Source organism: Oryx dammah, unplaced genomic scaffold, assembly GCF_014754425.2.
Source record: "Oryx dammah isolate SB20612 unplaced genomic scaffold, SCBI_Odam_1.1 HiC_scaffold_2, whole genome shotgun sequence".
NCBI lineage: Eukaryota > Metazoa > Chordata > Mammalia > Artiodactyla > Bovidae > Oryx > Oryx dammah.
The window spans coordinates 87,514,938-87,542,206 of NW_024070186.1; the positions used below are offsets into that span (position 1 = coordinate 87,514,938).

At 39.3% G+C, this 27,269-nt stretch overlaps 2 protein-coding genes and 1 long non-coding RNA gene across 3 annotated transcripts in view; 1 reads left to right on the forward strand and 2 right to left on the reverse strand.

Moving 5' to 3' along the window:
• UMPS (uridine monophosphate synthetase) overlaps positions 1-13,643 on the reverse strand; it is a 47,592-nt gene extending 33,949 nt beyond the window's left edge. The window contains exon 1 of the mRNA XM_040250339.1: positions 13,066-13,643. Coding sequence (XP_040106273.1) covers positions 13,066-13,221 — 156 coding nt within the window. The 5' untranslated portion in view covers positions 13,222-13,643. The remainder of the gene's footprint in view (positions 1-13,065) is intronic.
• Positions 13,308-13,929, forward strand: LOC120870581. Its single transcript, XR_005722810.1, has 2 exons — positions 13,308-13,692; positions 13,846-13,929. It is a non-coding gene; the product is annotated as an uncharacterized LOC120870581 (long non-coding RNA).
• Positions 13,930-14,889: 960 nt separating this feature from the next.
• The window catches only part of LOC120870563 (kalirin-like), a 124,658-nt gene continuing 112,278 nt past the window's right edge, over positions 14,890-27,269 (reverse strand). The window contains exons 26-27 of the mRNA XM_040250319.1: positions 22,186-22,324; positions 14,890-21,639 (exon numbers count right to left, since the gene is read on the reverse strand). Coding sequence (XP_040106253.1) covers positions 21,094-21,639; positions 22,186-22,324 — 685 coding nt within the window. The 3' untranslated portion in view covers positions 14,890-21,093. The remainder of the gene's footprint in view (positions 21,640-22,185; positions 22,325-27,269) is intronic.

The window sequence follows — 27,269 nt, forward strand, 5'->3', positions numbered from 1 at the left end:
ATACCACAGATCTACTAGAATTAAAGAAAAAACAGATGAAAAATACACTCGAAGGAATCAGCAGCCGAATAAGGCAGAAGAATGAATAAATGATCTGCAGGACAGAATAGTGGAAATCACTGCTGTAGAACAGAATATAGAAAAAAGAAATGAAGCAATTGTAAGAGACCTCTGGGATAACATTAAACAACCAACATTTGCACTATAGGGGTCCTAGAAGGAGAAGAGAGAAAGGACCTGAGAAATATCTGGAGAGAGAATAGCTGAAAACTTCCCTAAATTGTGAAAGGAAATAGTCAACCAAGTCCAAGAAGCACAGAATCCCAGGCAGGATAAACCCAGGGAGGAACACTCCAAGACACATAGTAGTCAAACTGACAAAAATTAAAGACAAAGAGAAAATATTAAATGTAACAAGGAGAAAACAACAAATAACATACAAGGGAACTCCTATCAGGCTATCAGATGATTTTTCAACAGAAACTCTACAAGCCAGAAAGGAATGTCACAGTATATTTAAAGTGATGAAAGCAAGAACCTACAACCAAGAACACTCTACCCAGCAAGTCTCTCATTCAGATTTGATGGAGAAACCAAAAACTTTCCAGACAAGCGAAAGTTAACAGAATTCAGGACCACCAAACCAGCTTTACAACAAATGTTAAAAGAACTTCTCTAGGCAGCAAACACAAGGGAAGGAAAAGACTTACAGAACATAAACCCAAGATAATTAAGAAAATGGTAATATGATCCATACACATCGATTAATTACCTTAAATGTAAATGGATTAACTGCACCAACCAAAGACACAGACTGGCTGCGCTGATGAAAACAAATGCCTGTATGTACTTCCACTCACCGTATCACTCTGCGTGACCCCCCAAATTGTGTCTAATTATTTTATATTGTTAAGTTAATCATGTTCCCGTGTAATTATCTTCTATTTTTGGCCTGGCTATTAATTATGAAAACTGATAAAACATCTTTTACTATTATGATTATCTAATTATTACTTAATACCATTGGATCACGATTGGTCAACAGAAAAAAGAGAACTCTATATCACCAAACCTACAATAGAAAAACCTATAATCACTTTTCAAAATCCAGATGCATATCAGAATTATCTTGAAACTTTTTGAAAAATACAAATGCCCAGGTATTGCTTTTTTTTCTCCAGAGCTCCAGGTATGTTAAAAAATAGTTCTGTCCCCTTTCCCAGGATATCAGCTCATTCGAGTCTCATCTTTGATAATTAAGAGTAGGTAGGGACTTCCCTGGCAGTCCAGTGGCTAAGACTTCATCTTCCAATGCAAAGGGTGCAGGTTCAATTCCTGGTGGGTGAGTTAATAATCCCACCACAAAAAATCCAAAACATAAAATAGAAACAATATTGTAACAAATTCAAGAGACTTTAAAAAAATGGTCCAAATAAAGTTAAAAAAAAAAAAAAAAGAGTAGGTCACTCATCCCTCTCTTAAGGAGGACTTCATGCATTAAAGTGAAACGACTGTCAACAGTTAGGTGATTCTTTTATCTCTTTCTATACACATGGAATTTGCTCACATGATATTTTAAAATTCTGCCTCAGTCCCACACCCCATTATTCAGAATGCCCATCATACTAAAAAAGCTGAAAGAATTCCAAAGGACATATAACTTTAAGTGGGAAAAAACTGTAATGCTTATTTTAATACCAATGATCATTTTTTAGACATCAAGACCTTCTAACAGATTCTAATTCCAAGGAGTCCCAAGCTCCCTAGAAGTCGTCCTGCCTCCTGTCTTGACTGGTCTTAATTAACATAGTCCTCTCCTACCCAGAGGCTTGGATACACAAGGATCTCCTTTTCTCCTTGCTCTCAGCCCAGGGCCTCTGCCAGGGAATTTTCACCACTTGTGCCACAAAGGGTGAGCCCAGATGCTTACTGTTTATAGAGCTCTTCCTTTGCCCTTCTTGGATGTGACTAAGAAAAAAAAACTAGGGAGGAGACATCCCAGTGAGTGGATGTTTCTCATTTAGATTGAAAAAAATCTCCAACCCAATAAACAAGCCTTTCACAAACTACCAAGCAGAAAAACTGCTAGTCATTGCCAAGCACATAGTAGGCACCTGTTCAATACTGAAGAAATGAATGAATGAATCTAAAGAAAAAAATATTGAGAACATTCACATTACACACTATATATATAACTGTAAATACATACGTACCCAACATAAGAGCACCTCAATATATAAGACAAATATTAACAGCCATGAAAGGAGAAATTGACAGTTACACAATAATAGTGGGGGACTTTAACACCCCATTTACATCAATAGAGATGGTCCAGACAGAAAATCAATAAGGAAACACATGCCTTAAATGACACATTGGACCAGACTGATTTAATTGATATTTATAAGAACATCCCATCCAAAATACACATTCTCAAGTGCACACGGAACATTCTAGAGGATTTATCACATGCTGGACCACAAAGCAAGCCACATAAAGTTAAAGAAACCTGAAATCATATCAAGCATCTTTCCCATCACAACACTATAAGATTAGAAACACACTAAGACAAAAAACTGTAAAAAACACAAACATGTGGAAGCTAAGTAATATGTTACTAAACAACTCACTGAAGAAATCAAAGAATAAATAAACAAAAACACAGACTTCCTGGTGTTCTGATGGTTAAGAATCCGCCTGCCAGTGCAAGGGACATGGGCTGATCCCTGGTCTGGCAAAGTCCCACACGCACTGGAGCAACTAAACCAGTGGGCCGCACTCCTGGAGCCCGTGCTCCACAGGGAAACCACTGCAAAGAGAGCCCGTGCAGCTCGGAGAGCAGCCCCCGCTTGCCAAAACTAGAGAAAGCCCATGTACAGCAAGGAAGACTTGGTGCAGCCTAAAAATATACACATAAAAAAAAAAGATTCAAAAGCTATGGGACGCAGCCAAAGCAGTTCTAAGAGGGGAAGTTATAGCAATACCATCTTACCTCAGGAAAGAAGAAAAATCTCAATTAAATGACCTAACTTTACACATAAAGCAAACTAGAGAAAGAAAAACAAACAAAACCCAAAGTTAGTAGAAAGAAATCACAAAGACCAGAGCAGAAATAAATGAAATAGAGATGAAGACAACAGTAGAAAAGACCAATGAAACTAAAAGCGGGTTGTTTGAAAAGGTAAACAAAATTGATACACCTTTAGCCAGACTCATCCAGGAAAAAGGGGAAAGGGCTCAAATCAATAAAATCAGAAAAGAAAAAGAAGTTACAGTGGACACCAAGGAAATACAAAACCACTCCCAAGAAAAAGAAATGCAAGAAGACAATGGTTGTCTGAGGAGGCCTTACAAACAGCTGAGAAAAGAAGATAAGTGAAAGGCAAAGGAGAAAAGGGAAGATACACCCATCTGAATGCAGACTTCCAAAGAACAGCAAGGAGAGAGAAGAAAGCCTTCTTAAGTGGAAAAAGCGAAGATCATGGCGTCTGGTCCCATCACTTCACGGCAAACAGATGGGGAAACAATGGAAACAGTGACGGACTTTATTTTCTTGGGCTCCACAGTTACTGTGGACAGTGACTGCAGTCATGAAATTAAAATACGCTTGCTCCTTGGAAAAAAAGCTAGGACAAACCTAGACAGTGTATTAAAATGCAGAGACATCACTTTACTGACAAAGGTCCATCTAGTCAAAGCTATGGTTTTTCCAGTAGTCATGTACAGATGTGAGAATTGGACCATAAAGAAGGCTGAGTGCTGAAGAATTGATGCTTCTGAACTGTGGTGCTGGAAAAGACTCTTGAGAGTCCCTTGGACTGCAAGGAGATCCAACCAGTCCATCCTAAAGGAAACCAACCCTGAACATTCATTGGAAGGACTGATGTTGAAGCTAAAGCTCCAATACTCTGGCCACCTGATGCAAAGAGCCAACTCACTGGAGGAAACTCTGACACTGGGAAAGATTGAGGGCAGGAGGAGAAGGGGTGACAGAGAAGATGGCTGGATGGCATTATTGACTCAATGGACATGAGTCTGAGCAAACTCCAGGAGTTAGTCAAGGGAAACCTGGCATGCTGCAGTCCATGGGGTTGCAAAGACTCAGACATGACTGAGCAAGCGAACAACAAATAGCCAAAGTAACCACAAGTACAAAAAGCAATGATGGAAAAATCAGGCTCCCTGACCTTAGACTATACAAAAAGCAATATGCTACAAAACTGCAGTATGACACTGTCACAAAAATATAGATCAATGAAACAGGACATAAAATCCAGAAATAAACACACGCATTTATGGTAAATTAATCTTTGAGAAAGGAGGCAAGACTATATATGTAATGGAGAAAAGACAGTCTCTTCAATAAGTGGTCCTGGGCAAATTGGACAGCTATATGTAAAGTGATGAAATTGGCACACTCTTTAATACCATATACAAATATAAACTCAAAATGTATTAAAGACTTAAACGTAAGACTGGATACTATAAAACTCTTACAGGAAAACATATGCTCAACACTCTTTGACATACATGGCAGCAGTATCTTTTTCAATCCATTTCCTAAAGTAATGGAAATAAAATAAAAATTAAATAAATGTGATCTGATTAGACTCAGAAGTTTGTGCACAACAAAGGAAATAATAAACAAAATGACAAGACAACCCACAGAACGGGAGACTATATTTGCAAACCATGAAACCGGCAAGGAATTAATCTCCAAAATTTACAAACACCTCATGCAACTCAGTATCAAAGAAAGAAACAACTCAATCAAAAAATGGGCAGAAGACCCAAACAGACATTTCTCCCAAGAAGAAACACTTATGGCCGAGAGGTACATAAAAAGATGCTCAACACCACTAATTATTAGGGAAATGCAAATCAAAACTACAACGAGATATCACCTCACACCAGTCAGAATAGAATGGCTATCATCGAAAAGGTTACAAACAATAAATACTAGAGAGGGCTTGGAGAAAGGGAACCCTCCCATGGTTTTGGTGGGAATGGACATTGGTACAGTCACTATAGAAAACAGTATGCTGCTGCTGCTGCTAAGGTGCGTCAGTCGTTTCCAGGCAAGAGTACTGGAGTGGGGTGCCATTGCCTTCTCCGAGAAAACAGTATGGACATTCCTTAAAAAACTAAAAATATATATACCTATGACATTATCCAGCAATCCCACCCCTGAGCATAGATCCAGAGAAAACAATGGTTCAAAAGGATCCATGCACCCCAATATTCACTGCTGTGTTATTCACAATATCCAAGAAATGGGAGTAACCAAGTGTCCATCAACAGATAAATGGATAAAGATTGGGTACATATATACAATGGAATATTAATCAGCAATTAAAAAGAATGAAATAACACCATTTGCAGTAATATGGATGGACCTGGAGATTATCATACCAAGGGAAGTAAGTTAGACAGAAAAAGACAAATCATATGATAGACCTTACATTCGGAATCTAAAAACAAAATTATACAAATGAACATATTTACAAAACATAGACTCACAGACTACAAAACAAACATGATTATCAAAGGGAAAGATGAGGGGAGGGATAAACTGAGAGTCTGGAATATATACACACTGCTATATTTAAAATAGATAAGCAGCAAGAACCTACTGTATAGCACAGGCAACTCTGCTCAATATTCTATAATAACCTAAATGGGAGAAGAATCTGAAAAAGAACAGACACATGTGTACATATATAACTGAATCACTTTGCTGTACGCCTGAAACTAACAACACTGTTAATCAACTATGCTACCAATATAAAATAAAAACATTAAAAAAAAAAAAAAAGAATGACTGAAAGCTTTCGTAACTTGGGGATGGAAACAGACATCCAGAATTAGGAGTGTTTGAAAGAAGATGAACCCCCAAAAACCTGAATGTAATAAAAATGTCAAAGTTGAAGACAAGGGGAGAATCTTAAAAGTAGAAAGAGAAAAACAACTTGTTATGCAAGAGAACAACCCCCTTACCCCATTAAGACTATCAGCAGATTTCTCAGCAAAAACTTTGCAAGCCAGAAGCAAGTGGCATGATATATTCAAAGTGCTCAAAGGAAAACACTTCCTACCAAGAATACTCTAGACCAGATGGACTTAATAGAGAACATTCCATCCCAAAGCAACAGAATACACATTCTTTAAGTGTACCTGAAAGATTCTCAAGGATAGATCATATGTTAGACCACAAAACAATTCTCAAGGAATTTAAGACTGAAATCATATCAAGTATCTTTCTGACCTCAATGGCATGAAACTGGAACTCAGTTACATGAAGAAAACAAGAAAAATCTCAAATATATAAAGACTAAACGATATGCTATGGAACAACCAGTGGGTCAATGAAGAAATCAAAGGACAATTAAAAAAAAAAAAACTCTTGAATCAAATGAAAAGAAAACATACAGAAGTCTATAACATTCAGCAAAAGCAGTTTTAAGAGCAAAGTTTATAATGATACAGGCCCATCTCAAGAAATAAGAAAAATTTCAAATAAACAACTTAACTTTATGCCTAAACAAAGCAGAAAAAGAAGAACAAATGAAGCCCAAAGGTAGCAGAAAGAAGGAAATAAAGATCACAGTGGAAATAAATGGAGACCAAAAAGACAATTTAAATAAATGAACTAATAGCTGGTTCTTTAAAAAGATAACCAAAATTGATAAAACTTTAGCTAAAGTACCAGGAAAAAAAGAGAACTCAAATTAATAAAATCAGAAATAAAAGAGAACACACACCTGACACCAAAGAAATAAAAGGCTCCTTAGAGGTTACTATGAGCAACTATAAATCAACAAATACCCTGGGAAATGGGTCAGTTCCTAGAAACACACAGTCTCCAAGACTGAACCATAATTGGAAATAATGAATAAATAGGAGAAATAATAAGGAGAATTAATCAATAATAAACAGACAGACAACTCACAACAAACGAAAGTTTAAGACCCTATGCCTTCACTGCTGTATTTTACTACTCAAAAAAGATTTAATTCCTATCCTCCTCCAATTCTTCCAAAACATTAAAAAGAGGAGAGAATGTCTCCAAACTCCTTTAACAAGGCCAGCATTACACTGACACCAAAACCAGACAAGGACACATACAGAAAAAGTACAGGTCAATATTGATAATGAATTTAGATGTACAAACCTTCAACAAAATATTAACAAACCAAACTCAACAATGCATAAAGAAAATAATAAGCTATGATCAAGTGGGATTTAGCTCAGGGATACAAGGATGATTCAACACTACAAATCAATGAGATACATCACATTAACAAAATGAAAGATAAAAATCATATGGTCATCTCAATAGGTACAGAAAAAGCACTTGATAAAATTCAACAACCATGGATAAAGACTGAACAATGGGTGGAGATGAAATAATAAAGGCCATATGATAGGCCCACAGCTAGTCATACTCAATGGTGAAAAGCTGAAAGCTATTTCCTTAGGATCAGAAACATGACAAAGATGCAAATTCTTGCCACTTTTTACTCAACATAGTACTGGAAGCTCTAGTCAGAGCAATTAGGCAGGAAAAAAGAAATAAAAGGCATGCATATTGGAAAGGAAGGAGAAACTAAGTGCCGGTGGTGGTTTAGTCACTAAGTCAATTCCGACTCTTGCGATCCCATGGACTGTAGCCTGCCAGGCTCCACCGTCCATGGGATTCTCTGAACAAGAACACTGGAGTGGGCTGCCATTTCCTTCTCGAAACTAAGTGGATGACATGATTTTATATTTAGAAAACCATGAAGACTTCACAAAAAATTGTTAGAATAAACGAACACAGAAAAGTTGCAAGGTACAAAATCAATATACAAAAATCTGTTGTGTTTTTACAGACTAACAACCAACTATCAGAGAAATTAAGAAGACAATGCCATATACAATTGCCTCAAAAAAAACACAAAGTACCTAAGAATAAATTTAACCAAGGAGGTGAAAGTTCTGTACGCTAAAAAATATAAGACACTAATGAACAAAATTGAACATGACACAAATTAAGATATTCCATGTTCATATTTGGAAGAATTAATACTGTAAAAATGTCCACATTACCCAAATCAATCTGCAGATTCAATGCAATCCTTATCAAAAATCCAATAGTACTTTTCACAGAAATAGAACAAACAATCCTAAAATCCTTGGAACCATCAATTCAGTTCAGTCACTCAGTCGTGTCCGACTCTTTGCGACCCCATGAATTGCAGCATGCCAGGCCTCCCTGTCCATCACCAACTCCCGGAGTTCACTCAAACTCATGTCCATCGAGTCGGTGATGCCATCCAGCCATCTTATCCTCTGTAGCCCCCTTCTCCTCCTGCCCCCAATCCCCCCCAGCATCAGAGTCTTTTCCAATGAGTCAACTCTTTGGCATGAGGTAACCAAAGTGTTGGAGTTTCAGCTTCAGCATCAGTCCTTCCAAAGAACACCCAGGACTAATCTCCTTTAGGATGGACTGGTTGGATCTCCTTGCAGTCCAAGGGACTCTCAAGAGTCTTCTCCAACACCACAGTTCAAAAGCATCAATTCTTCCGTGCTCAGCTTTCTTCACAGTCCAACTCTCACATCCATACATGACCACTGGAAAAACCATAGCCTTGACAAGACAGACCTTTGTTGGCAAAGTAATGTCTCTGCTTTTGAATATACTATCTAGGTTGGTTATAACCTTCCTTCCAAGGAGTAAGTGTCTTTTAACTTCATGGCTGCAATCACCATCTGCAGTGATTTTGGAGCCCCAAAAAGTAAAGTCTGACACTGTTTCCACACCTATTTCCTATGAAGTGATGGGACCAGATGCCATGATCTTAAGTTTTCTAAATGTTGAGCTTTAAGCCAACTTTTTGACAGTCCTCTTTCACTTTCATCAAGAGGCTTTTTATTTCTCTTCACTTTCTGCCACCCAAATAGTCAAAGCAACCTTGAGAAAGAAAAATAAAGGTGGAGACTTCACACTCCTGATTTCAAACTATATCAATAAAGCTATCGTGGTCAAAACTAATTGGCGTAAAAACAAATAAACAGGTCAACAGAACAGAACAGAAAGCCTAAAAATAAACCCAAGCACATATTTCAATTAACTTATGAGAAAGGAGCCAAGAATGCACAATGGGAAAGGACCGTCTCTTTAATAACACACTGTTGGTAAAACAGGACAGCCACACGCAAAAGAATGAAACTGGACCACTATAATACACCATACATAAAAATTAACTCAAAATGGATTAAACTTGAATGTAAGACCTGAAAACATAAAACTCTTAGAATAACACACAGCTGGTAAGCTCCCTGACATCACTCTTGGTGACATTTCTTTGGATCTCACTTCAAAGGCAAAGACAGCAAAAGTAAAAATAAACAAATGGGACTGTATCAAACTAAAGAGCTCCCGCAGAACAAAGGGGGCCATCTTCAACACCCCTCCCCCCAGAAAAGTACCCTTCTGAATTGCAGAGGATATTTGAAAATTATATTTCTGAAAAGGGATTAGTATCTAAAATACATAAAGAATTCACAGAGCTCAATAACAAAAAACGATCTGATCAAAAAAATGAGCAGAGGATCTGAACAGACATTTTTTTCCAAACAAGACATACAAATAGCCCAGAAGCATATGAAAAGATGCTCAAAATCACTTATAATCAGGGAAATGCAAATCAAAACCACACTGAGATATCAAATGGCTATTACCAAAAGAACAAGAAATAATAAGTTTCAGTGAGGATGCAAAGGAAATGGAACCCTTCTGCATTTATGGTGGGAATGATAATTGGTGCAGCCACTGTGGAAAGTAACATGGAAGTTCCTCAAAAAGTTAAAAACAGAACTCCCATGTCATCCAGCAAGTCCACTTCTGGATATTTACCTAAGGGAAATGAAAACACCACCTTAAGGGAAATGAAAACACCACCTTAAGGAAAATGAAAACACCACCTTAAAAAGATATCTGCACCCCCACGTTCACTGGAGCATTATTTACAACAGACAAGATGTGGAAACAACCTAAACTGCAAAACAACCATCAATGAACAAATGGATAAAGAGAATGTGGTAGGTACACACACACACACACACACACACAGTGGAATATTATTCAGCCACGACAAAGGTAATACATTGCCACTGGCTCAACACTTAAGGGCATTATGCTAAGCAAAATAGTTAGATGAAGAAAGGCAAATACCTCATGATCTTATTTATATGTGGAGTCTTATAAACACAAAGATAAACCGTAGATATAAAGAACTGATTGGTGGCTGCCAGAGGCAGAGTAGGGGAGAGGCAAAATGGGTGAAGGAATTCAAAAGGTACAAACTTCCAATTATAAAATAAATAAGTCATGGAAATGTATTATAATACGCAGCATAGTGACCAGAGTTCATAGTACTGTTTTGCATATTTGGAGGCTGCTGAGAGATCTGTAAAGTTCCCAGCACAAGAAAAAATTGCAATTATGTTAACTACACTTAGTGTGGCAACGATTATGCAACATATACAGTCATTACGTACACCTGAAACAAATGTAATGTTATCTGTCAATTACATCTCAATTTAAAAAAAATCAACAAAAGACTATACACCAAAGTGTTTTTGAAAGTTCTCATAAATACAGAGCCACTAGTTGATACTATCTTTTCCCACATAAATCATCACATTGTAACACTACAATGCATACTCCCACCCAACACCATCTTATTTTAAGAAAAGTGAAGAATTACTAAGTGACCTATATCAGAGGTGTTCAAATTTTTTTGTTCATGTATTTCTAAAGATTTGAAAAATTTACGAATATTTTTAAGTGGCAAAAAATGTAACTTCTGGAGTACTGAAAAAATTAACATATTATCCTAGATCTGTTACATCATTCTTTTAAGTGAACACAATAAGATCCAAATGCCATATTGATTTGATAAGCAACATCTGCTTTAAAAAAAAAAGAGAGAGACTTCCCTTTCCCTATTGGTCCAGTGGCTAAGACTCTGCATTCCCAATGTGGGGGAAGTGGGATGGGGGTGGGACTAGATCCCACATAAGGCAACTAAAGATCCTGGATACCACTACGAAGACTTCAGGGAGCCAGAAACAAAACATACTACAACATGAAAATGCTTAACTATGAAACCTGGAAAAATTTACACTTTCTTGAACTTATATTCTCATTTCATTATCTCCAGAGAATTTTTCCAATGCAATATACATTTATGCTTGAAAAACTTCTACTGATCATTCTATGATACTTCTCCAAAACAAAAATGTATGTAAACTGAAATTTTAAATTGTTTAAATTTTAAAAATTTCCCATGACCATAAGTCTCTAAATGTTAAAACTTGTTATTATTTTAATTGTTATGATCATAAAATGAATTAAAACATAATCTGCAAATTTGATAGAAGCATAAAACATGATTTTGAAAATGCATTGCTTAGTGACAGAAATAGTAGTACCTGACCCTGGCAGTTAACTTATGTATCTAGTATAACTGACTATTACTACTAGGAAGTCAGAGTTCAGTGTAAGTTCTATTGCGTCTTAGGGGTGCAAATAATAAGAAATCCTATTTACATACATAAGCAGACATGAAAGAGTTCTGTTTTAGCCAGAACTCAGTGTTTTGAGCTCCTTCTGTGTTTACTACCCAAAATAACACACATATACACACAAACCTCAACATCTAGTATCAAAAAATAATTTTTAGTCATCTGTAAACTGATGACTCCAAAAATAAACCAATTTTTCAAAATAAGATCCCTAATCATTCACTTTCTCAGCACTGATGAGATGCACCATAGCAAGATTCTGGATGGCAAGAACATTCTAACCCACTTCAACTAGTGCTCCAGTCCTTTTTGTAATAACCTCACAGAGTCGGGTTCACAAGGGGTGAACATAAGCCCTTAGTGGTGGAGAAAACTTTACACATGTCTTCCAGACAGAACTTCTGTGACCATGCCAAGGTTCTACATCTTCACTGTTCAATAAGGTAGCCACTAGTCACATGTGACCAAATTTAAAAATTCCTGGGACTTCCCTGGTGGCCCAGTGGTTAAGAATCCGCCTGCCAATGCACGGGACAGGAGTTCAACGCCCGGTCCGGGAAGATCATACATGCCCCAGAGCAACTAAGCCCATATGCCACAACTACTGAGGTCAGAGTGCTTAGAGCCTGAGCTCCACAAGAGAATCCACAGCAGCGAGAAGCCCAGGCACAGAAGAGTAGTCCTCGGTGACCACAAGTAGAGAAAGACCATGGGCAGCAACGAAGACCTAGCGCAACCAAAAAACCACCACCACCACCACCACCCATAATGGTGACACTCGCAAGCGGCAAGGAATTTAAACAGCACATTTAGACCCTTCTACTTACACTGTGATCTGCAGCTTTGGTAGGCAGCTTGTGAGGAAAAGCGCAATCTCCCATCTTGCCTCAGATGTACTCAATCAGTCAATCAGATCACCCATTTAAACAAAATTCCAGGTGATACTGGAATATACTCAGAGTTTGAGAAGCATTGTGCTAGAAATCTCTTAACTTCTACACAGCTTTTCCCTTTTATTCACCAAAGAACTGCCTCCATGAAATGTCCACCCTCTGGCGTTAGTTCTTGCTCCTGGCCACAAAGTCCAAAATCGAATCCCCTTTTCCTAGCAAGAGCCTTTCCAAGTATTTAAGCAGCTACTAAATTCTTCCCTCATCCACCTTTTCCTCCCCGTCCCATTTTCACGAAGTTGAATACGCAGAACTCCTCCAACTACTTCTGTGAGAGCCAAGGCCCCAAACTGGGTTCCTTGACTCGGCTGCAAAGCACGTGTCAAAGCCAAGCGAGTCTACGAGCCGGCTGCCCTCTAGATCCTAAAGAGCCTAACAGTTCCTGGTCTCTGGGTTTCGCAAACCAACTCCCCCAAGCCGAAGCAGGGTCGGCCCTCCTGCTTGGCTCTTTTGATCTCACCCAGAGCCCAACTTCTGTCACCCCACTCCTCCTGGTCCCCATTCACGCCACGAAACCCTCTCCTTTCCTTTCCCCGGTAGGTACCTGACTCAGAATACGCGGTCGAGACACGATGCCCCGCAGATCGATGTACACGGGGGAAGAGAGCCCACTCTTCAGCACGAAGTTCCCAAACTTAAAAGCCTGCACGTCGTACAGACCCGTTACCAAAGACCCCAAAGGGGCATCAGCCGCCGCCATCGTCCCGCTCTCCCAGTTCACTCCAAACTCCAAACCTCGCGTGCCGCGGCGCCCGATGACGCCACCTGAGAAGTCCCGCCTCTTCCGGCCCTTTTTTCCGGCGGCTGGGCGGCGTAGCTGGCTGCGCGCGGCTCCGGGTCCCAAGTAACGAGGAAGTTGAATTTATACTTTGGTATCAGGGTTATCCAGGAGGAATATCATGCCAGCCAGTCTGAAAATCTAAGCATATTTTGTATTCACAAATCAGTTCCTTAGAGGAAATTCCCATTATGAGTAGATGGCAATACTTTAAAGATACCGTTAAAACCATAAGGCTCATAATTGTTACTCATCAAATTGATTGACTCATTTGAAGAACTGACTTATTGGAAAAGCTGCTGATGCTGGGAAGGATTGAAGGCGGGAGGAGAAGGGGATGACAGAGGATGAGATGGTTGGATGGCATCACAGACTTGATGGACATAAGTTTGAGTAAGCTCTGGGAGTTGGTGATGGACAGGGAGGCCTGGCATGCTGCAGTCCATGGGGTTGCAAAGAGTCGGAGACGACTGAGCGACTGAACTGAACTGAAATTGATTGTTATTTGTTTTATTTTCTTTATGTATGTCTGTGTTTTCTGTGAAGACAAGATGACCAGCCAGCGTGGAGCCCATGCTTTTGACAGTTCTCGTTTCAAATAAATGCAATAAAATCTTGATGAAATAGAAACCAAACTTTAAGACATTTTTATTCTTGTTTGCCAAATAAACTAATCATAATACTTCAATCCCTAATACTTATCAACCTAAAGAATAAAATGGCCAGTTACTATACCAGCAAAATGAGTTTTACTTGGGAATGGCAGAGGAATTGCATTATCAGCATGGAAACTGTGGCAAACCATAAGCAATCCTGGAGAAGAGAGGAATGCTACTTTATGAAGATGCCCTGGAAATTGGGAGGGTTTGCTTTGAAGGAAAGTTCTTTGGAATAAATCAAGAGTTCAGGGTGGTGACAGTTTCTATGGGCTGACAGTTTCTTGGTTGCTTTTCATTGGCTGCATTGTTGGTGAGCAAGGGAAAAAACCTTCCATCCTCATGCTAAGGAAGTTAAGTAAACCTCTTCCTACCCAGGGATGTAAAATAAGGTGCACAGGGTGGTATGTGCTGGTGTGTGCGACAGAGCTCCTCCGTCAGGGCTTCCTCCCTCCACTTTAAATGAGATTTTTCCTTTACAGTATTAACACACTCTAGTTAATTGACAATATACTATCAATTAGTTTCATTTGCATTTGGGTGGCACACACAGACTCTTTCAAAGCCTCATTACGTCTGCACAGTCTAATCCAGACTCCTGGAGTCCACACTATATTGTGTAAACTTGTGAGATCCATCCCATATGGCCTAACAATTTTCTAACAAAGTTGCCAAATGAAACACCAGAATGAAGTTAACAACACACACTGAGGCTTATTTGGCATTTTTAGATAGAGAAATGCCTTAGAGTATTTCTTCAGGCTATAAAATTGTTCTTTTCTTTCCAAAATGCTGGGCAAAATGTGTTTTAATAAAACCGCAATATTTTCATCTTGTCAAAGGCTTTCATATATTTGGAGGAAGAACAAACAAAAATTATTCTTTTCTTTTACCGGACATTTTAATTTGAAAGAAAACAAAAGACCACCAGAAATAATCTTTAATATAGTATATTTATAGGAATGCATAACTTGAGATGTACATTTTGAAGCTTCATCCATAACTTAGAACATTTACTGTAATGATAATAACAAGACAGCAAGTCATCACTTTACAACATTACACATGAGTGATTTTGACTTACAAATAAAATATTTACAACCTACCTTTACAAAACGACATTGTGTGCATACAAAATGAACAACTGCAGAAAACTTTAAAAATAATGAGACAACCAAAAACCCAGAAGATACACTTAAGGCAGACCAGCAAGACACTGAAATAATTAAGGCTGTGGAATTCTTCTGCACCTTGAAAATATAGAGCTATTTATCAATACTGTGGAGTGATTTTTAAATCAATTGTTACAAGCCTGATGGAAGTATGTACTTATATGTATATGTGTAATGGTCCCTATGGGGAAACCTGTCCACTTATGGATAAGGCCCTTTATCTGAATGGCCAGAGAAGCCCACCCCCAGACTCTCAAAAGACTTGGTGGGGAGGAATCACTCAAAACCAAGAGGTGCCAATAAGATTTGCAAACCAACTGTTACATATTCAAATATAAACATTCTTCTGACTCCAGGCAAACAGTAACCTCAATGATGGTCCCATTATGTTTCAAGCTTTGTTCGTCTGGTTTTGTAGCTTCAAAAGATAGCAAATAAATCCCTAGTGAGTAGACTCTAACTCTACCCATCAGCCCTAATGGTTTTGAATGGCCCTAAATGGTTTTCTACTAGAAAACTGATCCACCTGGGCTGTCTTCAAATGGATAGATTTCTGCATATGAGCAATAACATATACATACATATTATACACTATATACATGTACAGATGTACATATATCCATATTTTCCAACAGTTTGCACTCTGATCACTACTGTTCTCTGACTAGGATCTCGTTCTGAAGAACACATTTAGTTTTTTCACAGTCTTCACATTTGTCCTAACTACTATTTTTACTTACTCACCTTCCCCATAGAGTAGGCCAAAGTCTGGCAGAAACAGAAGTAAAAGCACCGGGGTCAAAAAAAATCAATCATAGAGATGACATATATGGCTTAAGTTAGTAAGAGAAGATGTGTTTTGTTACCTTCAAATTCATAACCACAGTCTTTGAGATCATAGTAAGAGTCCCCATAATACTCCAAGATGTGGCTTCATTTCTTGATGGAAGTCGGGCATTGATGTAACTCTTACACTAGCTATTCCTCAGCTAGTAAATTCATTTGCATTCTTTTCCATTTCTTCAGCCATCCTCACTATCCAAAATAACAGTTAGCTGAATAAGCAGTTAATCTTGTTCATCTGAATAAAAACAGAATCTGACCACAATTTAGAATCTCCCAGCAAATAGGCTAACAAGCCTATTTAATAGCCCATGAGTATTAATTTCAATCTTTTCATAAATGTTCCTTAAAGATGAAAATTTGTCTTAGAGTACTTGTTTTTTCCTCTCCTCTAACTTCTACATGCATTGAAAATGAGGAAGAAATGTCTTTCATAGAAAATATGGCCTGTGTTCTACTATTTTTGTATATATTTCTCACATGAATAATATTCTCTATTAAAGATATCTAATGCTATGGACAAATTTCAGCTGTTTTTAACCCTCTAGAATTAATGAAACAAAGAACCTTTTAGTTTTTAGAAAATGTATATTAGCATAGTAGTTCCCCTTTTCTTAGTAGAGAATGGGTAAATCTTATCTCTTCTAACCCCACCTTGAGTGTAGTTATTCATTTTCAAATGATCCCTAGATTTTAAATAGTTAAGAAAACTGTAATGCTAATAAACCCACTGAAAGCTCACGTACTGTGGTTGCCTAACCCAGACTCCACAGAGATGCTACACAGGAGGGAAATAAATAAGCCCTACATTTCTCAAAACTGAACAAGGATGTGGTGAGTCTGCACTTTTTCCCTACTATGAAGACCCTTATGTTTGAAATATTTCCTCCTCTATCAAATTTATGGGACAAAGTTTTACTTAAGGTACAGAAATAACCAGCATCTAGTTTATAACATATTTGCCCCTCCGTAGTCTCACCAATCTAAATGTCCATGCTCCTCCACAAAGCAAGAAAAAAGTAACAACTGACTCACCAGCACTACATCATGGGGACTGTGGAAAAGCAAATATGCTACTTCCAGGACATCTAATTATCTTAAAAAAGAGAAAAAGATCAAAGTTTTCCCTCCAAAAACTAACAGTTCATTTCTACACCTGTGCATTTAATTTGCCTCTTACTATAGAAACCTGTGAGATTCTAAAGAAATGAGTTGTGATATCAGAAAATATTTTATTCTCATCTCTGCCCTCCCAGTGAGGAAAGTGGCTGTTTGGGCTTTTCTCTGTCAATTTTTCTAGCGCATAAAGCTTGAGAAGAGAGTCGTGGTTGCTTTGGAGGGCATCTTACTCTGTGCTTCTGCCATAAGACATACTAGAGAAAACAGTTTATTGACAAACACTTCATCAGCTCTCCTAACCTTTTTCTGTAAATAAGCTTTTAAATGATTGAAATTACAGGCTAAGATCAAATAACATTCAGACAAAGAGCACCTAGTACTTCCAATTAAAATCAATTTACAGAATTTAATCTCATAAGTTTGTAAATGGTATCTAAAGACATGAATATTGAAATCTTGGAATGTTCAAAGTTACCATCAATAAAATTCTTAGCACTGGCAGTGTGTAGCACTTTTTAAAAAATCAAAATATTTTCTAGACATCCCAACTAAGGTATTTTCCCCACATTCCTATGAGATTAATTCCTCCCTCCTTCCCCCAACTCCCATTTTCATAATGGGGATATTTGGGGCAGAAAAAAACAAAGACTTTCTGTAAGAAAGGACGAATCAGGAACAGCTGAGATTGAAACTCAAGAATTCCTGGGCTCACCCTATGTTCAGATGGTTTCATTTAAAAGATACTTTAAAGAAAAAATGCTGCAATATCAGTCAATCTAAATACAATGAACTTCTTTATCTCCCATCCTCCCCTCTGAAAGGCACTACTATTTATAAAGACTTGTGAACCACAAAGCGGTGCAGCCAGCTTTTCCTCTGCTTCCTCTGTTCCCCTTAAGAGTGTTTATGGCTGTGAGAGACCTGAAGGACACCTCCAACGTTACAATTTTTTTTCTTAAAAATTTTCTCACATTCAGCTGTAAGTGGATATAAATCTGTTTAATTTGAAACCAATGTAAAAGGTGTAGTAAATTACTATGTATACCTTTAAAAAATTGTTGTGGGTTGTCCCTGATCTTTTCCTTCTTTCTGCATCCCATCCTTATAAAACAAAAAAACCCAAAACCCTATACAATGGATATAAGCCAAGCAAGAAACTTGTGACTTTAACCAATATTTATTTTTCCCATTTCAACTGGAAGTTCATTCTTACTGATTCCTAGTTAAGTTTTGATTGCAAAAATTACCATAATTAGAGGGGACTATTTTCTCATCTCTCCCCTCTTCTCTACCACAAAGTAATAAATCTCTCTGCCAAAATAGGTACAAGAAAGTGGTTCCTAATCCTTCATCCCTCACCACAGTTGCCCACAGAGCAACTAGAGTTTATTTCCCAGCCACATCTTCTGGGATTCCTAGTTATTTCCAACTTGCTAAAGAGAATTCCTGAACCAGGAACACAATCAACTTATTCTCATTGGGAAGGACCAGGAGCTTTGAAGATAGGATGTCTCCCTGTTAGCTTTCTTCAGTTATCAAACCATATAAAATATATACCCTTTCTCTTGGGGCCTCTATTAAATTCGTTCTATTCTAATGATTGTACTTTGGCTCCAGTTAACAAAATCATACTTGCCTTCCATCTGGACCATTCCAACTCTGATGTGAAAGCTGTTATAAATGCTTTGGCTCTAACATTCTTGCCCTCCCAACAGCACAATTTCATTAATGCTCTCCTATGCAGTCTGGACACCATTATCCTTCTCAAGCAAAAACTCAGCTTGTCTCCTACATGGTCATAAAAACTCATAAAGATTCAGCAGGGGGCTTTTTAGTTATCGTCCACAGTGGACGGAACATAACTTGCCAAGCCATACTGTGCAGATATTCGTAATCCTCAGTGCCTGTATTTATCCCATGATGAGCCCGAGGGACCAGGCTTTCTTCTTTTATGTTGTATCTTATAACAAAGACGTGTTTACTAAAAGAGTTTTTAGTAAACTTGTTTTAAATTTCAAAATATTGTATCATATAGTATTGGTATAGAACTATGGGTTTAAATGAAGAATATGAAGGGTTAGAGAGCTCTGAGAAAGTAGCCTTGGTGGCCCAGGGCCATTCGAAAACTAGGAAACAAATACAGTCAGAATCAGTTTCCACTTATTTGGTTAATCCTGAAAATACATAAGTGCTATCTAGTCTTATTGCTTGTACTTTCTACTAATTTATTAGTCTATAATCTTAGATGGGATGAAGTGGAACACGGATGAAGAAGTTGACTTTGAAGTCAATGGAAAAGAATGATGAATATTTTTAATTCTACATTTCCACTGCAGGAATAAGTATTTTATATATTAAAGTTCAGGCTTAGTTTTCATCATTCTTCTTCATTAAGATAGGTTTATAGTTCTATTTATCCTTCATAAACTCTCTGCTTGCACTTCTGTGCTGCATGATTTTAATTTTCTCAGGCTTTTGATAAGAGAGAAGCAATGCCATTAAACCTGATTTGAGCAAACACTTAAGTTATATTTTTTAAAATAGCATTTGCATAAGAGTAATTTAAAAAACACATTCTAGGAAACAAAGGATGGCTCATGTACAAAACACAAAAACAAATCTCCCAAAAACCGAGGAAAAAGAAAGAAAGAGACCATGAAATGCCCAGGTTTAATTTTTTTCCACCAGTGGAAAAAAAGGCAGTTCATAACCATCTTGTATGGAGAATATATACCAGAAAGCAGCATCGGCCTCAAAACACAAGTAGTCCTTTTAGTCCAGGGAAATATTGGTGGCTGAGCAGTGATAGATATTGCAATTGCAGTTAAAACTCAATGCTCTGTTAGGATGACGTATCAGATTTTATTCCATGGCTTCAAAAAGGACTTGGGACCAGGCCTTTGAAAGGCCTATATGGCTGCTTCCTTTTGGTAAGCACCCCTTCATTTCTATAAGGGGTTAGAAATAAAGCAGGCTAACTTTCTGAGGACTGGATTCTACAGCTGCAGAAGATATCAGAAAGTGTTGTTACGTTGTTCACAGGAACTGCAGGAAAGGTTTCTATTTGCACTTTTGCATGAACCTGTTTTATTCATTAGCTATTTCAAATCAAGTGTAGACATAAAAAATAGCCCCACAACTCATGCTGTATTTGGACTTATTCCCTGGCAGGCTTTCCTGCCAGATGAACTCTGAGCTGCCAGTGAATCTGGGGATAGCATTTCATAAACAGAACCTAGGTTAGTCAAATACCTGTGACCGAGAGAAAAATCTTCTCACTCACAGATTGCAAAAGGGTAACATTGCTTTCTCTTAATGCACAGGTTCTGGTAAAAGAGTTCTGTACAAGATTTATAAAATGTTCTAAAAAAAAACACCACACCTGTCATCTAATTGTGCTTAGTCAAAACAATGTAATGCTTCGGTACATAAATTACTGTCTTAACTGGAGCACTCAGTTACTTAAGATTGATTTCATATATATCTCTAGATTATAAAACTCTGAAAGTTGAATGCGATATATTTTTACTGTATGTGTACATGTATCCTATTAAGAAACTATATGTAAGTAATCTAAACCAGTACAGTTGATATACATGACATCTCTGTTAAATAGAACTTCTTGCTTAAAATTTCAGCAAAGGCAAGAACCTTTATACTTTCTTCAGTGATCTTATGTTTTGCCAAGTTAACCACTCATTTTGGAACACAGTTAAAATTTCATAACAGCTGCTATTCTTGTTATCTCTGCCTCTCTTCTGAATACTTTTCGTGACTCTGTACATCTGTATCTCTTCTGAACGACCTTCTGGAAAGTCCCTGGATTTAGGATGATTTCACTGCTGCTCAGACCTTGACAAACCAATGAGGAGGTTTAAGAGGTGCATCTCTCAATCCAGAGAACCACATGGAGTGAATGATGGACAGAATTATTTACAGACACATTCAGTCTTGCTTTGGTTCACACTGCACTTCCATGTGAAACCACGAGGGCTGGGAGATGGCTACGTGCCTTGGTTTAGCCGATTGACAATGTAGCTCTTGACGTTGGGAATGGGGCGCACATCATTCTGATGCTTGCGGCGTTCGATGAAGCATGCCAAGCGGGAGGTGTCCAGGGGGATCTTGGAGTAGCTGCCATTGTGGGGCTGCAGCCACGGATGCTGCAGGCAGGTGGCTGCCGTGGGCCGCCTCCGAAAGTCTTCCTGTAGGATCACATTGATGAAATCTCTGGCAGCATTGCTCACACCGCAGAAGTACTCATGGGGGAAGCTGAAGTCCACCCTGCACACATTGATACATGTCTCCTCCTTGCTCTCATCCAAGAAGGGGGAGACCCCACTCAGCATGACGTATGTCAAAACCCCGATGCTCCAGATGTCGGTGCCCAGGGATACAGGGATGCCCTGGATCACTTCTGGGGCAGCAAACTCGGGGTTCCCCAGCAGGTGGTGGATGTGGAAGTGACCTGAGATCTGGACAGCATCCTCCAAGTCAATGAGCTTCACTCGAGGCACTGGAATCCGTAGGTCAATGAGCAGGTTTTCAGGCTGCGGAGATCCAAGGAGGTGGGGAGGAAAGAAGGCAAGTTCAGCTCTGTTTTGACTACCTGGAGGACCCCAGCCTCTCCAACATGGTTCTGCTATTCTTTGATAAAGCCTATAGTGTGGGGGATGTTCCCTATGCTTCAAACTGAACTAAACTCTGAGGCTGGATGGTACTCCAGAGAAGTTGGTTGACACTGAAAATCCTGTCTTTTTAACTAGCCCTTCTGCACTGAAAGAGTGAATTATTTATTTGGGGGGAACAGGGGCTTCTTTTAGAAAGAGACAGGAACATTTAGTGATTCCTTCTATAAAATTAGACAAAGTGGTTAAAGCCTACCTACCTTCTCTTAGCCCAGATATTATGTGACTCTGATATGTTCTCATTAATTCAATAATAACACACAAATTGTGTGACAACCCATTTTGAGTTTAATATTCATAGGGATTCGAATGCAAGAAAATAAAATGAGAATTTATATTCCTCAAGGGGGCAATGACTGGCAGGTTGAACTTAACCATTCCTCTGCTAGGGTTGCTATTTCTTATTACCTTTATGTCCAAATGTGCAACTCTGCAGTTATGAAGGTACTGCAGGGCTTCCATGATGTCTCGAATGTAGAAAGCTACTTTTTCTTCCATCAGCTCATCATGATTCATAAGGTAGTCTAAGAGTCGGCCATCGTCCATCCTGAAAAAAGGGAGGAAAAGGCAAAGGAAATATGTTTGCAAAGAAAACAAAAAAAATAGCACATACATAAATCTGTAAGATTGCTAATATTTCTCCTATTCCCTATTATAAATGAAGATCAGTGTTGCAAGACATGTGCATTTTAGTTAGAGTCCAAAGTTAGTACAATGTTCAGAACTTACATTAAAAAGATAGATAAATAGATATGGAAGAGATAGACAGAAAGAGATAGAAATAGATGGATAGGTAAGAGAGAGATGCATCCTTCAGGGAAAAAAATCTGTATACTCTTAAGACACATTGTGAATGCCTGCTAAGTTGCTTCAGTTGTGTCCAACTCTGCAATGTTATGGACTGTAGCCCAGCAGACTCTGTCCATTGAAATTGCTCATAAGAAAAGTCTGGCATCCCTTTAAGAGAGGTTAGATTGCAAAATAGAGAAAGGAAGGAGACAGAGAGAGATCTTGCAACTATCTGAATAACTGGAATCTGATGGCTTCAAGGAGCCTCCAGAGAAGGCGATGGCACCCGACTCCAGTACTCTTGCCTGGAAAATCCCATGGATGGAGGAGCCTGGTAGGCTGCAGTCCATGGGGTCGCTAGGAGTCAGACATGACTGAAGCGACTTAGCAGCAGCAGCAGCAGCAGCAGTAGCAGCAAGGAGCCTCACATGTGTTTTGCAAATTGCTTTTCCTTTGTCAGCTTTTAGTTGGGGAAAAGTAGCAAGTAGGCAAAATTTGACCTTGACATTCACGATCCCTTCTTGAATCCTATTCCTCCTGGCAACTATCCAACTTACAAACTATGCCTGAGAGCCTGCTATGAGGAGCCAGCCAAACCTAGACTTGAATGCTGGTTCTGCCACACACAGGCTTGGGGCTTGGAACAAGTCATTTAAATTCAACAACAGTAAAAATCCCTATTTCATCTATGAGGACTGTTGATGGATCAAGTGAGACAATGAGGCATTAAAGCATAACTGGTAGCAATAGTAAGTGTGCGACGAATGGCAACTATCTTTAGGTACCCTGTGCCCTCTTTAGCAGGGAGTGACCAGATATCAGGCGGCTGTCCTCTAATGTGCACTGGGCCATTGAGGACCACTGGGAAAGGCCCAGGCAGAGGAACCCGAGCCAGAATCCGAAGCTACTTTTGAGCACAGCTGACGTCCTCCCGCCAAGTTCCCATTCTCTTCTCTGGCTTGTTCCTTCCCACCAGCTTGTTTTCTTCTCCTGCTTCCTTGACAGGCTCAAAGGCCTAAATCACAGTTGAAAGCTGTAAATGGAGGCGTTTCTCTACTGGACACAGGTACATCTGGAGCCATACACGGTACTGGTCTCCAGTATAAATGTCTGTCTTCTCTCCAGGCCCAGGGCCTCATCACACCAATCAGACATTTCTATGAGGGATCCATACTTCTGAAAAGACTGTCCTCTTGGGCCTCTGCAAGATTTCTCTAAACTACAGGGCATGATCTCTGTTCTTAGCTTGGGGAAGGAGTGGGAAAGATGTGACCTTATTGCTCTTTTCTGGGACCCAGTATGTAGCCCCAAGTACACAGGGATACATACTGGAATGAGTGGAAGTTTTTGAAGGTCTGGAATGCGAGGAAGTTTGGAATGAGTGGAAGGTTTTGAAAGTAAGACCCTACCCTGAAATGACTTTCTTGAGGGTAGACTGGGGATGCTATATCAGTAGATGAGAGGAGCAACACCACGCCCAAGGAGCGGTGGCTGTGCAGGCACAGGAGGGCCAAGAGGAGCTACTCCACATTCAAGGTCACGAGGGGCGGCCCTGAGGAGATACCCCTCGTCCAAGGTAAGGAGCAGGGCTGTGCTTTGCTGGAGCAGCCGTGAAGAGATACCCCAATGTAAGAGAAACCCAAATAAGACGGCAGATGTTGCGAGAGGGCATCAGAGGGCAGACACACTGAAACCATAATCACAGAAAACTAGCCAATCTGATTGCACAGACCACAGCCTTGTCTAACTCAATGAAACTAAGCTACGCTGTGTGGGGCCACCCAGGACAGGCAGGTCATGGTGGAGAGATCTGACAGAATGTGGTCCACTGGAGAAGGGAATGGCAAACCACTTCAGTAGTCTTGCCTTGAGAACCCCATGAACAGTATGAAAAGGAAAAATGATAGGATACTGAAAGAGGAACTCCCCAGGTCGGTAGGTGCCCAATATGCTACTGGAGATGAGTGGAGAAACAACTCCAGAAAGAATGAAGGGATGGGGCCAAAGCAGAAACAATACCCAGTTGTGGATATGACTGGTGATAGAAGCAAGGTCCGATGCTGTAAAGAGCAATGTTGCATAGGAACCTGGACTGTTAGGTCCACGAATCAAGGCAAATTGGAAGCGGTCAAACAGGAGATGGCAAGAGTGAACGTCAACATTCTAGGAATCAGCAAACTAAAATGGACTGGAATGGGTGAATTTAACTCAGATGACCATTATATCTACTACTGCGGGCAGGAATCCCTCAGAAGAAATGGAGTAGCCATCATGGTCAACAAGAGAGTCCAAAATGCAGTACTTGGATGCAATCTCAAAAACGACAGAATGATCTCTGTTCGTTTACAAGACAAACCACTCAATATCACAGTAATCCAAGTGTATGCCCCAACCAGTAACGCTGAAGCAGCTGAAGTTGAACGGTTCTATGAAGACCTACAAGACCTTTTCGAACTAACAGCCAAAAAAGATGTCCTTTTCATTCTAGAGGACTGGAATGCAAAAGTAGGAAGTCAAGAAACACCTGGAGTAATGGGCAAATTTGGCCTTGGCGTACAGAATGAAGCAGGGCAAAGGCTAATAGAGTTTTACCAAGAGAATGCACTGGTCATAGCAAACACCTTCTTCCAACAACACAAGAGAAGACTCTACACATGGACATCACCAGATGGTCAACACTGAAATCAGATTGATTATATTCTTTGCAGCCAAAGATGGAGAAGCTCTATACAGTCAGCAAAAACAAGATCAGTAGCTGACTATGGCTCGGATCATGAACGCCTTATTGCCAAATTCAGAGTTAAATTGAAGAAAGTAGGGAAAACCACTCGACCATTCAGGTATGACCTAAATCAATCCCTTATGATTATACAGTGGGAGTGAGAAATAGATTTAAGGTCCTAGATCTGATAGATAGAGTGCCTGATGAACTATGGACAGAGGTTCATGACATTGTACAGGAGACAGGGATCAAGACCATCCCCAAGAAAAAGAAATGCAAAAAAGCAAAATGGCTGTCTGAGGAGGCCTTACAAATAGCTGTGAAAAGAAGAGAAGCAAAAAGCAAAGGAGAAAAGGAAAGATATAAGCATCTGAATGCAGAGTTCCGAAGAATAGCAAGGAGAGATAAGAAAGCCTTCCTCAGCGATCAATGCAAAGAAATAGAGGGAAAAAACAGAATGGGAAAGACTAGAGATCTCTTCAAGAAAATTAGAGATACCAAGGGAACATTTCATGCAAAAATGGGGTCGATAAAGGACAGAAATGGTATGGACCTAACAGAAGCAGAAGATATTAGGAACAGGTGGCAAGAATACACAGAAGAACTGTACAAAAAAGAGCTTCATGACCCGGATAATCATGATGGTGTGATCACTCATCTAGAGCCAGACATCCTGGAATGTGAAGTCAAGTGGGCCTTAGAAAGCATCACTACGAACAAAGCTAGTGGAGGTGATGGCATTCCAGTTGAGCTATTTCAAATCCTGAAAGATGATGCTGTGAAAGTGCTGCACTCAATATGCCAGCAAATTTGGAAAACTCAGCAGTGGCCACAGGACTGGAAAAGGTCAGTTTTCATTCCAATTCCAAAGAAAGGCAATGCCAAAGAATTCTCAAACTACCACACAACTGCACTCATCTCACACACTAGTAGAGTAATACTCAAAATTCTCCAAACCAGGCTTCAGCAATACGTGAACTGTGAACTTCCTAATGTTCAAGCTGGTTTTAGAAAAGGCAGAAGAACCAGAGACCAAATTGACAACATCTGGTGGATCATGGAAAAAGCAAGAGAGTTCCAGAAAAACATCTATTTCTGCTTTATTGACTATGCCAAAGCCTTTGACTGTGTGGATCACAATAAACTGTGGAAAATTCTGAGAGAGATGGGAATACCAGACCACCTGACCTGCCTCTTGAGAAACCTGTATGCAGGTCAGGAAGCAACAGAACTGGACATGAAACAACAGACCGGTTCCAAATAGGAAAAGGAGTACGTCAAGGCTATATATTGTCACCCTGCTTATTTAACTTATATGCAGAGTCCATCATGAGAAACGCTGGGCTGGAAGAAGCACAAACTGGAATCAAGATTGCTGGGAGAAATATCAGTCACCTCAGATATGCAGATGACACCACCCTTATGGCAGAAAGTGAAGAGAAAGTAAAGAGCCTCTTGATGAAAGTGAAAGAGGAGAGTGAAAAAGTTGGCGTAAAGCTCAACATTCAGAAAACTAAGATCATGGCATCCGGTCCCATCATTTCATGGGAAATAGATGGGGAAACAGTGGAAACCGTGTCAGACTTTATTTTTCTGGGCTCCAAAATCACTGCAGATGGTGACTGCAGCCATGAAATTAAAAGACGCTTACTCCTTGGAAGGAAAGTTATGACCAACCTAGATAGCATATTCAAAAGCAGAGACATTAGTTTGCCAACAAAGGTCCATCTGGTCAAGGCTATGGTTTTTCCAGTGGTCATGTATGGATGTGAGAGTTGGACTGTGAAGAAAGCTGAGCCCTGAACAATTGATGCTTTTGAACTGTGGTGTTGGAGGAGTCCCTTGGACTGCAAGGAGATCCAACCAGTCCATTCTAAAGGAGATTAGTCCTGGGTATTCATTGGAAGGAATGATGCTAAAGCTGAAACTCCAGTACTTTGGCCACCTCATGTGAAGAGTTGACTCATTGGAAAAGACCCTG